A 12,243-nucleotide genomic window follows, 5' to 3' on the forward strand; every position below is an offset into this window, starting at 1 on the left:
CGTCTGGAGAATGTGGCAAACAAGAGGCGCGCCATGGCGCTCCGTGCAGCGCAGAGGGGCTGAAGCAGAGCGCTGGGCTACGGCCTGTGCTGCGCGGTCCCACAGGGGGCGCCCGTACTGCGCCCCAACGGCTTTGGGGCGGCCGCTGACGACATGGGCAAACTTACAGCGCTCTCACACACGGACACTCGAGTCTTGTCTCCTGCACTGCGCTCTCCACTCTTTCGCCTGGGTGCGTTTCTTTTTCTCGTTCACCGTAAAATCCGCCGACTTTCGAGTGCAATGCTCGCTCTCGCCATTACGACGCCCTCGCACCACGCCGCTCACGTGCCCGCGGGGCGTGGAGAAGCAATCGTCACGCGCAACCTCACCGGCATATTTGCCACCGACGTGCTGGCGCCCGCACCGCGCGGGCTCAAGAAGCCCGCCGATCTCCGCGAGGACCTCCTCGTCTGGGAAACCTCCATCCTACTCGGCCCGATTACTTCCTGCGACTATTACTTTCCCTCGGTCGGCCAGCACGGAGAGCCGGCGGCGGAAAAATCCGCCGGCCGCGAGCCGCCGGCCGACTCACCGCGCCTCGAGAACCAGGCAACGCGTCGGGCGACCAACACTGAGCCCGACCGCCGCGCCTCCGTGACATTCCTCTTTCCTTGCGCGTTCATGCTGGCAGCGCTGAGCCTCGCGGCGTCACGCGGGTTGCTGCTGCGTGGGCGGCAGGAGAAGAAGAGCATGCATGGCCGCACCCGCGCAGCTCACTTGCTCGCCAGCGCAAGTGCTTTCCGAGTTGTGGTGCTCCTCTTCTTCCTCCAGGACGCGCGCGGCACACTAGCGATCGCGCCGCCGCAATCCCCACCGCCACTGCCGCTGGCCCCGCTGCCCCCGCTCCCCCCAAATGCCTCCGCGGCGACCGAGGCCGAGCAGCTCCGCTCCCTTATCGAGGAGGCTACTGCCGACATGTCCGTCTACCTGGCGCCGGGTACACACCTCAAGCTGAATTACCAGATCACCTGCACCTCCAACATCGCGGTGGCCGTCGCCAGCAGCGGCGAGGGAGCGACGCTCGACGGCCAGGAACAGACCGGGCTCTTTTACCTCTCGGGCGGTTGCAGCCTCACCCTGCAGGGGCTACTCCTCGTCAACGGGAGGGCGGAGAGGGGCGGCGTCGTGGAAGCGGACGGCGCAGGCAACGTCGAGATCATCGGCTCGACTCTGACGAATTGCTCGGCTGGCGGGGTGCGCCTCGTAGAGCTAGCCGGCCTTCCTGCAGCGCCGCAGGCAGCGGGGCGAGAGATGATTAGGGCCGTGCACAGCACGGCGGCGTCGCTGCGTGGTACAGCAGCGGTGCGGTCTCGCTAGCCGGCTCGACCGTGACTGACTGCTCGGCTGGATCTGTGCGCTTAGAGCTAGCCGCCCGCGGGCCTGCAGCGCCACACGGCAGCGGGGCGAGACGAGAAGGCCACGGCTGCCGCAACCCGCTCTCTCCTCGCAACCGCAGGCCGGCGGCGTCGTCTACGCGAGGGACAGCGGTGCGGTCTCAATAAGCGGTTCCACCATGACGGGCTGCAGGGCTACTGGCCTTTACGGGGTGCGCCGCGTAGAGCTAGCTGCACCCCTCCAGTGCCACACGGCAACGGGGCGAGAGATGAAGAGGGGCACGGCTGCCTCACCCCGCTCTCTCCTCGCAACCGCAGCTCGGCGGCGTCGTCTTCGCGTCGCACAGCGGTGTGGTCTCGATAATCAAGTCGACCGTGACGAGCTGCTCGGCTCTGGGCCTCGGGGGCGTCGTCTACGCGTATCAGTGCAGTGGTGCGGTCTCGCTTATCGGCTCGACCGTGACGGGCTGCTCGGCTGGCGAGGTGCGCCGCGTAGAGCTAGCGCGAGAGGTAGAGAGGGCGACGGCTGCCTCACCCCGTTCTCTCCTCGCAACCGCAGCTCGGCGGCGGCGTCGTCGCCGCAAGGTACAGCGGTGCGATCTCGATAATCGACTCCACCGTGACAAACTGCTCGGCTGGCATTGTGCGCCTCGTAGAGCTAGCCGCCCGCCCATGAGATGAAAAGATGGTCACGGGTTGCCTCGCACAGCTGCAGCGGCGCGGAAGTCGCCAGCAGCGGGGCGAGAGGTAGCATCGGGGCCATAGCTGCCCTTTCCTCGCCATCACAGGGCGGCGTCGTCTACGCGGAGCAAAGCGAATCCCTCCTGGTCGCTCATGTCGCCTTCACCAACAACACGGCGCTGGCGGCAGCCTCGGTGCTGTACCTGGAAGACCTCGAGCAACGCTCGTCGATCAGCAACGCCTTTTTCATCGGCAACAACGGTGTCACGATACAGACTCTGACCTCGACGATAGATTGGGATTGCCGCCTTGGCAGCTGGATGCAGGCAACCGGCTATTTCATCGGCGATCTCAGCGCCCCCGAGTGCTACCCTTGCTCCGCTGGCGACTACGGGAATACGAGCGGCCTCACCGAGCCCTCCTGCAGCGGCCAGTGCACCATGGGCCACTATTGCGAGAAGGGGACCGCCGACCCCGAGCCCTGCCCGGTCGGCACTCGCATGCCCGCTCTCGGCGCAACGAGCATGGAGAGCTGCATCCCCTGTATTCCCGGCCAGTATCAGCCACTTCCAGGCCAATCGGAATGCCGCGTTTGCCCCGCCGGCAGCTTCTCGCCAGACGTTCGCCTCGCCACTTGCGACCCCTGCCCGCGTGGAGGCTTCTGCAGCCAGGCAGGCGCCGCCACCCGAATGGTGTGGGAGGCCTGTCCGCCAGGCAGCTTCAACCCGCGCAACGGCTCCAACTCGAGCGCGGCGTGTGAGCTCTGCCCCACCGGCACATCGAGCGCAGCCGAGGGAGCCCAAAGTGGCGACGCGTGCGCGGCGTGCCGACCGGGTACTTTCGCCGCAGAGGCTGGCCTCGCCGAGTGCGCCAGCTGTGAGCCCGGCACCTCTTCCAGCGCCGGCAGTGATTCGTGCGACGAGTGCGCTGCCGGTTACTACGCCGCCAACGCCGGCCAGGGCTTGTGCATCCCATGCCCTCATCCCCTCAGCTCGGCCAACGGCAGCAGCACCTGCTCGTTTTGTATGGAGGACTTCTACCTGCTCACCACGGCAAATACGACCGCCGACGACATCTTCAAATCCCCGACCGAGCACTGCGAGCCCTGCCCGCCGAACGCTAGCTGCCCGGTCAATACCACCCTCGAGACCCTCGTCCTCCCGCGCGGCTTCTGGCGCGCCAGCCCCTCCTCCGCCGTGCTGACAGAGTGCGGCACCTTTGGCGGCAATGCCGAGGCCGGGAAGACGCGATGCAAGCCGGTGGCGGAGGCGGGCTCGGAGTACTGCGCTTCGGACTTCAAAGGCCCCGAGTGCCAGCTCTGCGTCCATAACAATTACTACCTCGCCGACGGCGACGAGTGCAAGAAGTGCGTAGCGCGCGGCACGGCGGCGGCAAGCATCGCCTCTATCGTCTTCACTCTCCTCGTCGCCTGCGGCCTCGCAGCATGGGCTTACAGCATGCCGTGGCGGAAGGAGCCCTACATCGGCTCTATCCTTTGCTTCGCGGACCGCGCTGTTGCTTATTACGTCGCGGTCGGCCTCACGCCAAAGCTCAAGATCCTCCTCAGCTTCTATCAGGTCTGCATTGTGCTCCCCACCACCTACTCGGCGCGGCTGCCGGAGAAGTACACGGACTGGACCTACGCACTCTCCAACGTCATCTCCATCGACTGGTCCGGCTTAATCCTTCCGGCCCAGTGCATGCCGTACGCCAATCGACTCGTCGTCTTCGCTACTTCTCCCATCGGCCTCATCGCGCTGCTGCTGCTGGCGGGCGTCGGATTGCGGCTCTGGCGCAGGCGTGCTGCGAGCGGCGGCACGGACATCGGCGAGGGCGAAGCATCGGCGTCGGCTATGCACATAGACGAATCGCGGGTCTCTGCATCGGCGAGATCTTGGCTTGCGGAGGCAGTCCTCGGCCTCCTCGATCTCACGCCCGCCGGTTTGGTGCTCATCTTTTTGTTCGTGCCTTCTGTCAGCGTCTCCATCTTCCGCTCCTGGTCGTGCCATGCCTACACCATCTCTCCGCCCGACGAGCCCCTGCGGCAGGTTTCCTACATGCGGCAGGACGCGAGCGTCGAGTGCTACACCGCGGATCACGAGTCCATCACCGGCCTCGCCATCGGCTTCGTCGTCGTCTGGCCCGCCGGCTCGCTGGTCCTCTACTCGGCCCTCCTTCTTGCCTGCCACAAGCCGCTGCAGGCCAAGACGCCGAATGCTCTGACACGGGCGACCGCCTTCCTCCACCAGGAGTACGAGCTGACCTACTTCTGGTGGGAGGCGCTCGAGCTGGCGCGCAAGCTCATGCTGACGGGCTTCGTGCTGCTGATCCCGGAGAAACACGCCTTTCGCCGCCTCATGGTGGCGACGGTCATCTGCTGCTTCTACTCCGTTGTCCTCGCCGTCGTTCGGCCCTACAAGCGGGTGGAGGACGATTGCCTTGCTGTCGCCACGAGCTTTGTGCTGCTCCTCTTCTTCCTCGCCACGAACTGGACGACCATCTTCCTCGGCATCCAGGAGCGCTCCGGGCTCGATGACGCTGCTGCAGTCCTCGGCTTCGGCAAGCTGGACGGGGTCGAAAATGTCGTAAATTGGATGATCATCCTCGTGGCCTTCGCGCTCTTGATCTTCCTCATCGGCGCCATCGTCGCCGTCCGCCGCGTCGCCATGGTCCCCACGATTCGGCTCGTCTCGGACAGGCAGCAACCGGAGCTGACGCTGGCGCGAGGCCACACATGGCACCTCTTCAACAGCCACATATGGTGTGTGCAGCATGGAGGGAGAAGACGACTTTAGAACCCCCCAGAAACCCCCCCCCCCCCCCGGGCATCCAATAGGTCAACTGGGCAAGACGCCGCCGCTGTCATCAAGAAGCAGCTGCAGCTGCTCATTCCGGACATCAAGATCTTCCTCGACGTGCGCCGACAGCAGAGTGTTATCACGTACAGCCCAACCTCTGACACCCCTTCCTGCTCTCCCTTCCAATAGGTGGACGATCTCAAGAGCATCGGGGCGCTCGAGGAGTACATCAGCCGCTCGCAGGTGGTCCTCTTCTTCCTCTCGCTTGGCTACTTCGGGAGCAAGAACTGCGAGCGGGAGGTGCGCGCGTCGCTCGACCGGCAGAAGCCGCTCGTCCTCGTGCAAGAGGCGGACCCGAAGAAGGGAGGGACGCTCGAGGCGCCGCCGAGTAGCCGCCAAGCCCCCGCCCACCCCTCTCCTGTAACCCGCGTGATCTGCAAGCGTCTCCCTGTGTGTGCTGGGTTGCAGGTGCTGCGCGCGGAATGCCCGGAGGACCTGCGAGCGGCCATCTTCGACAAAGGCTGGCCGATGACGACGTGGCACCGCATCGAGGCCTTTCAGCGCGTGTCGCTCAAGACCATCGCCGAGGCACCGCCCCCCCTTTACCCCCACCCCCCCCCTTCCCATGGGCCCCCCCCCCCCCCCCCTCGTGTCGAGCCATCGCGGTTGCCACATAGGCGCTGCTTCTCTGCTCGCCTAACTACGAGGCACTGAGCAAGGAGCAGATGCGGCTCTACGTGCCTGGCGAGGTGCAGCGCGAGGCGCTCGCCTTCCCCAAGCCGGTGGTGCTCTGGGCCTCGCCGGCCAACGCGGGCGCGGCGGAGCTGGCCGACGAGCTCACGGCCAAGTTCGGCAGAAGCAGCCTCACCGTCTCGACGGCGGAGGAGCCCTGCTCGTCCGACTCCCGGGCTTCTCGCCGCCGCTCCAGCGTCCTTCGCCGCTCGGCGCCGCGCCGTGCCGGCGACGCGACGCACATGCTGCTCTACCTCAACGAGCACACCTTCGTCAGCGACGAGCGGCTGGCCGAGCAGGTCAAGCAGGCCCGCGCAGACAGGCTGCCGATCGTGCTGGTGCACGAGAATGACCCGGCGCTCGGCGGCTGTCCGTTTGACTACTTTTTTCAGACCACGCCGCAGGAGCTCATCGCCGGCCTCGACGGGCACGCCGGCCTGTACAAGGCGCTCGCCATGTCCTTCTTCCCAGGAGCACATCGCGAGGCGCGTCCCCCCTTGGCGCAGTCCCCGCCTCCCACAATCTCCAGGTAACAGCTGCCGGCAATCCTCTGCAGGTGTCGCTCATGCTTCTGGCCAAGGAGCTCGGCGCGACGCCGCTGGACGGAGGGGCGAGCGCCCTCGTCCGACGCGCCTTTGGATGGCGGGGCCGCCGGCGCCCCTCGGCGGTCGGCGTTGGAGGCGGCGTCGTGTAAGCCACGAGAGCCGCCCCGGCGCGATGGAGCGTAGCAGTACACTTGACGGGGTCTTGTGTAACGCCGTACCGTGTCACTGTGCACTGATGGGGCGGAGTGTGCGGACTGGGGCTGGCGGATGGCAATGTGTACCGCTGAGACGGTATTGAACCGTAAACACTGCTCTAGACTGTAGCGGTGTAGGACACTGTGCAACGTCTCTCTACCCTCCGCTTTTCGCTCTCCGACCCCAAGACCTCTCATGCAAATTTCAATCCTCCGCCTCGAGGTATGTCCCCTCGGCGCAAGTCGGCCCCGCCTCGCCCTCGGCGCAGCCAGCGGCGTCACCGGCGGCCAGCTCGGCGAGGGCACGCGTCGCGAGCTCGACGTGCAGCGCCGCGCCTGTGCCCAAACGTACCAACTGTAAAGTGACGACCCTCCGCTCCCTCGCAAGCCCCAAGCCCAACCGGGCCGAATCTCCAAATCTGGGCCGGAATCTGGGCCGGATCTCGGCTACCTCTCGCGCCGAGGTGCAGCTGCCCCTCGTCCATCTGGAAGCGGCCGTTGTGCAGGTTCACGTCGGTACCTGCTCACAGGCGGAGCCGTCGAAGAGAGGCAACGACTTGTGCATCCCCTTACCGACGTCGCGGTGCCGAGCGAGCGGTTGCCGATGCCAAGAAAGGCCATCGCGCCGGGCCGGTGGGCGAGGAGGTACCTGCGCAAAAGCGGTGTGGTGGCAGAGGTAGGGACAGTGTGAAGACAGGGGTGAAACCGTCTCTTTCTTCTTCCGAGTCGCCAGGCCAACAGAGCAGCGGCGGCGGAGCTGCTCTCTGTGGCATCTAGCGCGGAGGCACGCAAAGTCCTCCCCCCCCATCGTCGGCTCCACCTCGACGAACGACTCGGCCCCCACCAGCGCCTCCGCCGCCCGCCGCACGGTCGTGTGCCCCGCCTGCTCTCAACGCGGCCTGCGTGAGTGCGGTAGAGGCACTGGCAGCCCGCCGCGGTGGAGTCCCGCACGCCTGTGGTACCGAATCCTCAGTGAGGCGTCAGCGCTCTGGTAAGCCCGCTGCCCCGGCTGTCCGCCCGCCTCGGCGTTGACGGTCGGCGGGAAGGTGCAGGGGCCCGGCGCGCCAGGCGGCGTCACCGCGGCGGTGAGGCAGTCCTCCTACAGGAAGGTTCGTGGAAGGTTCGTGGAAGCGTCTCAGCTGCCGCGGCGGGCGACAGTACCCTGCTCTCTATAAAAAAAAAAAAACGGCTGGCGCCGCAGCCTCGGTGGGAGAGAGCGTGAGCTCTCGGCCAATCTCGGCGAGATCTCGGCGCGATCTCCTCGATGGAGGAGAGCGTGGCGTTGACACTGCAGCCGCCGAGCGCCGCCGCGCCCCGCAGCACCGCCTCGACCTTCTCGTGCAGGAAACGGTACCTGTTCACGGCTCTGAGCTGTGAAGAGACGGTGCTCACAGCGCCGCCTCCCTGCCCTCCCACAAGCAGGATTGTACCTGTCCACGGCTCTGAGCTGTGAAGAGACGCCGCTCACAACGCCGCCTCCCTGCCCTGCCGTGGGCAAGTCTGAAGCACACCCTTCCTTGGAGAGCGAGCGGATGGTGCCGCCGAGCTCGACGCGGCCTGTTGCCAGGCGGGCGGTGTCGCGGCTACCTCGGCGACACCTCGGCGACATCTCGGCTGCACCTCGGCTGCACCTCGGCTGCACCTCGGCTGCACCTCGGCTGCACCTCGGCTGCACCTCGGCTGCACCTCGGCTGCACCTCGGTTGCACCTTGGTTGCACCTCGGCTGCACCTTGGCTACACCTCGGCGACGCCTCGGCGACCTCGGCTGCACCTCGGCTGCACCTCGGCTGCACCTCGGCTGCACCTTGGTTGCACCTCGGCTGCACCTTGGCTGCACCTCGCCTAGACCTCGCGATATCTCGGCGACATCTCGGCTACACCCAAGCGCGCCTGGGATGATGTTATAGGCCGACCCGCCATGCACGAACGTCGTCGACACCACACCGGCCTCCACCGGCGCGAGATTGCGCGAGATGACTGTCTGAAGACCCTGCAGCGCTGCCGCCACGCACCTGCACAGCACGGACGCGCCAACAGTGCAGACGCAACGGCGGTGCGAGCATGCGGTGCCGTGTGGTCCGAGCATCGCGTGCAAGCGAGGGAGGGGAGTCTAGCATCGGCGGCTGCGCGACTGCGCGTCCTCTCGAGCGCCAGCCAGACTACACCCGTCGGGCGACACTGGACACACCCTACTCATCTTCTCGAGTATCCACGCACATGAACGGGTCCACGGTTGTATGCGGCATCGCCGCGTGCCCTCCGTGCCTACGGCGCGCGCCCACGACACGTCCACGACGCGTCCACGACACGTCCGCACCGCCGCGTGCCGCGCGTGCCCGACAAACTCGGCGTGGTAGAAGCCTGTGGAAGCGGGAGGACACGCCGCTGAGCGCGCGGCGCAATAACACGGCGAGAGACGGGCTACGAGCCTGCGTACAGGCACGTCACGCGAGGGGAGTCCCCGTCGGGTGAGAGTGCGATGCGACCAATCACAGGCCAGGGTGGTGGCCACCAACATTCGCGCCAGCGTTCCAACTTTTTCCGGGGTATGGTATGGTCAGGGTCTCGGTCGCCTGCCCGCGCCTTCGCCCGCTGCTCCTCGCTCGTCTCCGTCCACTTCCCTGCCGGCAGCCTCACCTCCATCTGGCGGAGGAGGCAGCATCCTCGAGGACAGACGAGACGAGACGAGCCGAGGCGGATCGTGCCGGAGAGCAGGAGGTGAAAGGAGGTCAGCAGGCTAGCACCACACTCATCTCCTCAAATTCCCTGTGTGGTGACGGCGTGCCGTCCTCCCATCCCTCCCTGCCTGACTGATCTCTTTCGTTGTCCGTTTTCTTTCTTTCTTTCTTTCTGAAACCTGCCCTCTTCCTCCTTTGTCCATGTTGGCGGACGCCATCCAGCACCATCCATGAAGCAAACACATAAAACTTACCTTGTCAAAATACCTTCCTTGGTTTGGGCGATTTGGGGTTTGTGTTTTGACGTTTTTCGCGTGACTCCGACATCACGAACGAACAGCCAAGACAAGGTTCCAGTCATGTGTGCCGCCGCCCCTGCCCGGCGTTCCGCTCCTGCGCGCCTCTACACCTAACTCGCCCCACCTCGCCAACCGCCACCTAACTCGCCCCACTCCCGCCGGCCTCCAACCACAGCATGCTCCGCCTCTCGCTGGTCGCCTTCGCCGTCGCGGCCACGATCGGGGCGCCCGTCCAGACTGCCAGCACCATCGCCAGCGCCGACGGCACGTTCGACGTCGGCGAGAGCCGCAAGATCCTCTCCAAGAACTCAACCAAGATCGCACACGACAACATCAAAGACCCGGTCCAACGTGGCCGCGCACTCGTGAACGGTGGGGACGCCGTGTCGCAGGACAAGTGGACCGACGACTACCCGTGGTTAGTTCGGCTCATGTGGAAAGACGATGTGTTTGACGCGTCGACCTGCTCTGGCACCCTCATCGACCGCGAGTGGATCCTCACGAGCGCGCACTGCCTGATGAAGAGGGACTCGAACGACAATGCCATCAGGAACGCACTTCCTGCACACTTCCCCCACTCGTTACCTGCTTTGTCCCGATCGCCCTTCCATTCTGTCTCATGTCGCCCCGTCACCACCCTCAGGGAGTCCAATTCCGCGTTCGACCGCTCGACCTGGTACTTCTACCGCTCCCGCGACTGCGGTCGGGACACAAACCTTGGGATCTGTGCCGACAATCTGGCGACAGCGATCAACCAAGCCGACGGCAACGCGGCGCGTACCATCGAGGCCTCGGACACCTACATCCACCCTAAATACAAGTCGGACGGGAACTTCGACATGATGCTACTCAAGCTCGACAAGCCGATGTATGCGGCGAAGCCGATTCCGCTCTCCTCCTCGACCCCGGTCGCGGGGGCTGACGACGCTTGGGTCGCCGGCTGGGGCAACAATGGAGGCACCTCACACAAGCTGCACGACGGCGAGATTACCATCACCCGCCGTTCGGCCAACGTGATCACCTCCTCCTACCAAGCCTCCGACGGCGTTGCTACTTGCTTTGGCGACTCGGGCGGCCCCTGGTTCCGACGCAACGACTGCGGCGACTACGAGCAATTCGGCGTTACGATGAGTGGGCAGAAGATCGAGCCCGAATGCACTGGAGAAGTGTATGCTGCGGCAATCGCGCCCAACCTCGACTGGCTTTGCGAGACCACCGACTCTGCGCTCACTGCGTGCAGCGGGGTTCAGGCCGGAGACACCTTGGTCGCGACGGGGCACGCGGGTGCTCACTCCTGGGGAGACTGGCAGGCGTGGGCCTCGTGCCCCGATGGCGAGTTTGCCGTCGCGATGCAACAGCGGGTCGAGGGCAACCAGGGCAGTGGCGACGACACGGGCCTCAACGCAGTCAGGATGCGATGCAGTGATGGCACGGAGATCACGTCGCACGGCGGCCATTGGGGCGGCTGGAGCGCTTGGTCCTCGTGCAGTGCATGCACCGACAAGATGCCCAACGGCGAGCTGTGGCACGATAGCGACGGCGACACATACGACTGCGCGTGGTACGGAGAAGGCTCCAACTGCGCCACCTATGGCAACGGCTATGCCAACAAGGGCCTCACCGCGAACGACGCGTGCTGCGCCTGTGGCGGCGGCGGGCCCGTCGCCTTTGACGGCTTCGCCATCAAGAACGAGCCCAACCAGGGCGGGGGCGATGACACCGGCGCCAACGCGGTGCAGATGTACTGCGGATCTGCCCCATCGGAACCCTCCACCAACGCAGGCTGGGGAGGATGGTCGAACCACGTCTCCTGCCCTGCGGGAAAAGGAATCTGCGGCTTCCGCATCCGCATCGAGGGACAAGGTGGCGACGATACCGCAATGAATGACATTGAGATGAAATGCTGCGACGCCCCGGATTCAATGCTCGGCCAGAGGGCGACCAGTCCGTGCACGGAGAAGCCTGAGAGCGGCATTCCGGATGGCGAATGCTGCAACCTTCTCCTTGTTTAGCGACCCTTACTCCTGCGAGCTTTGCAAAAACTACCATTCCGGCGCGCTCTCCGGGCCTGCCAACAACTGCGGAGTTGGGCAAGCGAAGTGTGAGACGCTCAGCCTTCACGATGGCGTCCTTTGCGATGGCGCCGAGCCACCCTGCCGCTTTTGTCAGTCGGGTGAGTCGCACTGGTACGGCGCTCTGAAGAAATGTGGACCCTTCCGCGACCCGATTGGCGGCAACCACCCGGACCACCACCGCTGCTCCCTCAACTCCGACTGCACGGGCAGGTGCGAGTGCAAGAACATCCTTGGAGAGTGGGAGTTTGGATTCTGCCCTCTCAGCTCCGGGTGGTGCTGCGGCGGCACTGGATCTCGGAACTGTGGGCGCTAAGGCGGCCTCACTCACTTGTCTAGTACGGAAGCCGCAAGCAGCTCCTCGAGAGCAGACTTCCAGGTGGGGATGCTGACTTCTCGCCTCCATCTCCCGTTTTGCTCGTTGGGGTTGTCAACGGGCCGGCCCGCCGCCACCGCAGGTGGGCTTGCATGGAACTTACCGACACCGACACATCCCGATGCTGCCGTCGGTGCCAGCCGGGGGGGCGCTGACTTGCCCTCAACCATAGCCGCCTTTTGTTCGCGTCCCGCCGCCCAAGCCTTCGGATTCGATCCCTCATGTCTCGAACATGGACATGGCCCCCCGGGGCGCGCGATCGGCGTGATGGCCTTCTCTCTCCTTATGGTGCATCATTCTCGTTGTGTGAGCACTGTGGACTACACGTTATTCTTTGATGTGTATTAACATTTTGATGTCATTTTGCGTGAGCAGACAACAACACGACTGGGCACGAACGTACCCGTACGGGACTGGCGCGCCCTGGCAGCGCTATAACACAGGTACACCGCGGGAGGGGGAGCCGCCTGCAAGGCGTGGCGGGCGAGCTG

General features: G+C 65.2%; 3 protein-coding genes across 3 annotated transcripts in view; 2 read left to right on the forward strand and 1 right to left on the reverse strand.

The window, feature by feature from the left end:
* Window positions 1-282: 282 nt before the first annotated feature.
* On the forward strand, window positions 283-6,120 carry EMIHUDRAFT_239086 (hypothetical protein; the record flags this gene model as incomplete). Its single annotated transcript, XM_005776146.1, has 13 exons — window positions 283-792; window positions 916-979; window positions 1,187-1,236; window positions 1,314-1,394; window positions 1,499-1,588; window positions 1,695-1,859; window positions 1,936-2,019; window positions 2,165-2,421; window positions 3,625-4,818; window positions 4,894-4,972; window positions 5,045-5,275; window positions 5,348-5,419; window positions 5,533-6,120. The coding sequence occupies 13 exons, from the start codon at window positions 283-285 to the stop codon at window positions 6,118-6,120; spliced, it is 3,465 nt and encodes a 1,154-aa protein (XP_005776203.1).
* Window positions 6,121-10,596: 4,476 nt separating this feature from the next.
* On the forward strand, window positions 10,597-11,220 carry EMIHUDRAFT_46343 (hypothetical protein; the record flags this gene model as incomplete). The annotated part of the gene is made up of 2 exons (XM_005776147.1): window positions 10,597-10,726; window positions 10,877-11,220. Coding segments are annotated over 2 exons (474 nt in total), but the record flags the coding sequence as incomplete, so codon positions are not given.
* Window positions 11,221-11,914: 694 nt separating this feature from the next.
* Window positions 11,915-12,243, reverse strand: part of EMIHUDRAFT_239089 (hypothetical protein) — a gene marked incomplete at both ends in the record, with an annotated part of 3,756 nt that continues 3,427 nt past the window's right edge. The window contains 2 exons of the mRNA XM_005776148.1: window positions 11,915-11,970; window positions 12,156-12,219. Coding sequence (XP_005776205.1) covers window positions 11,915-11,970; window positions 12,156-12,219 — 120 coding nt within the window. The remainder of the gene's footprint in view (window positions 11,971-12,155; window positions 12,220-12,243) is intronic.

This window comes from Emiliania huxleyi (assembly GCF_000372725.1).
Source record: "Emiliania huxleyi CCMP1516 unplaced genomic scaffold EMIHUscaffold_282, whole genome shotgun sequence".
NCBI lineage: Eukaryota > Haptophyta > Isochrysidales > Noelaerhabdaceae > Emiliania > Emiliania huxleyi.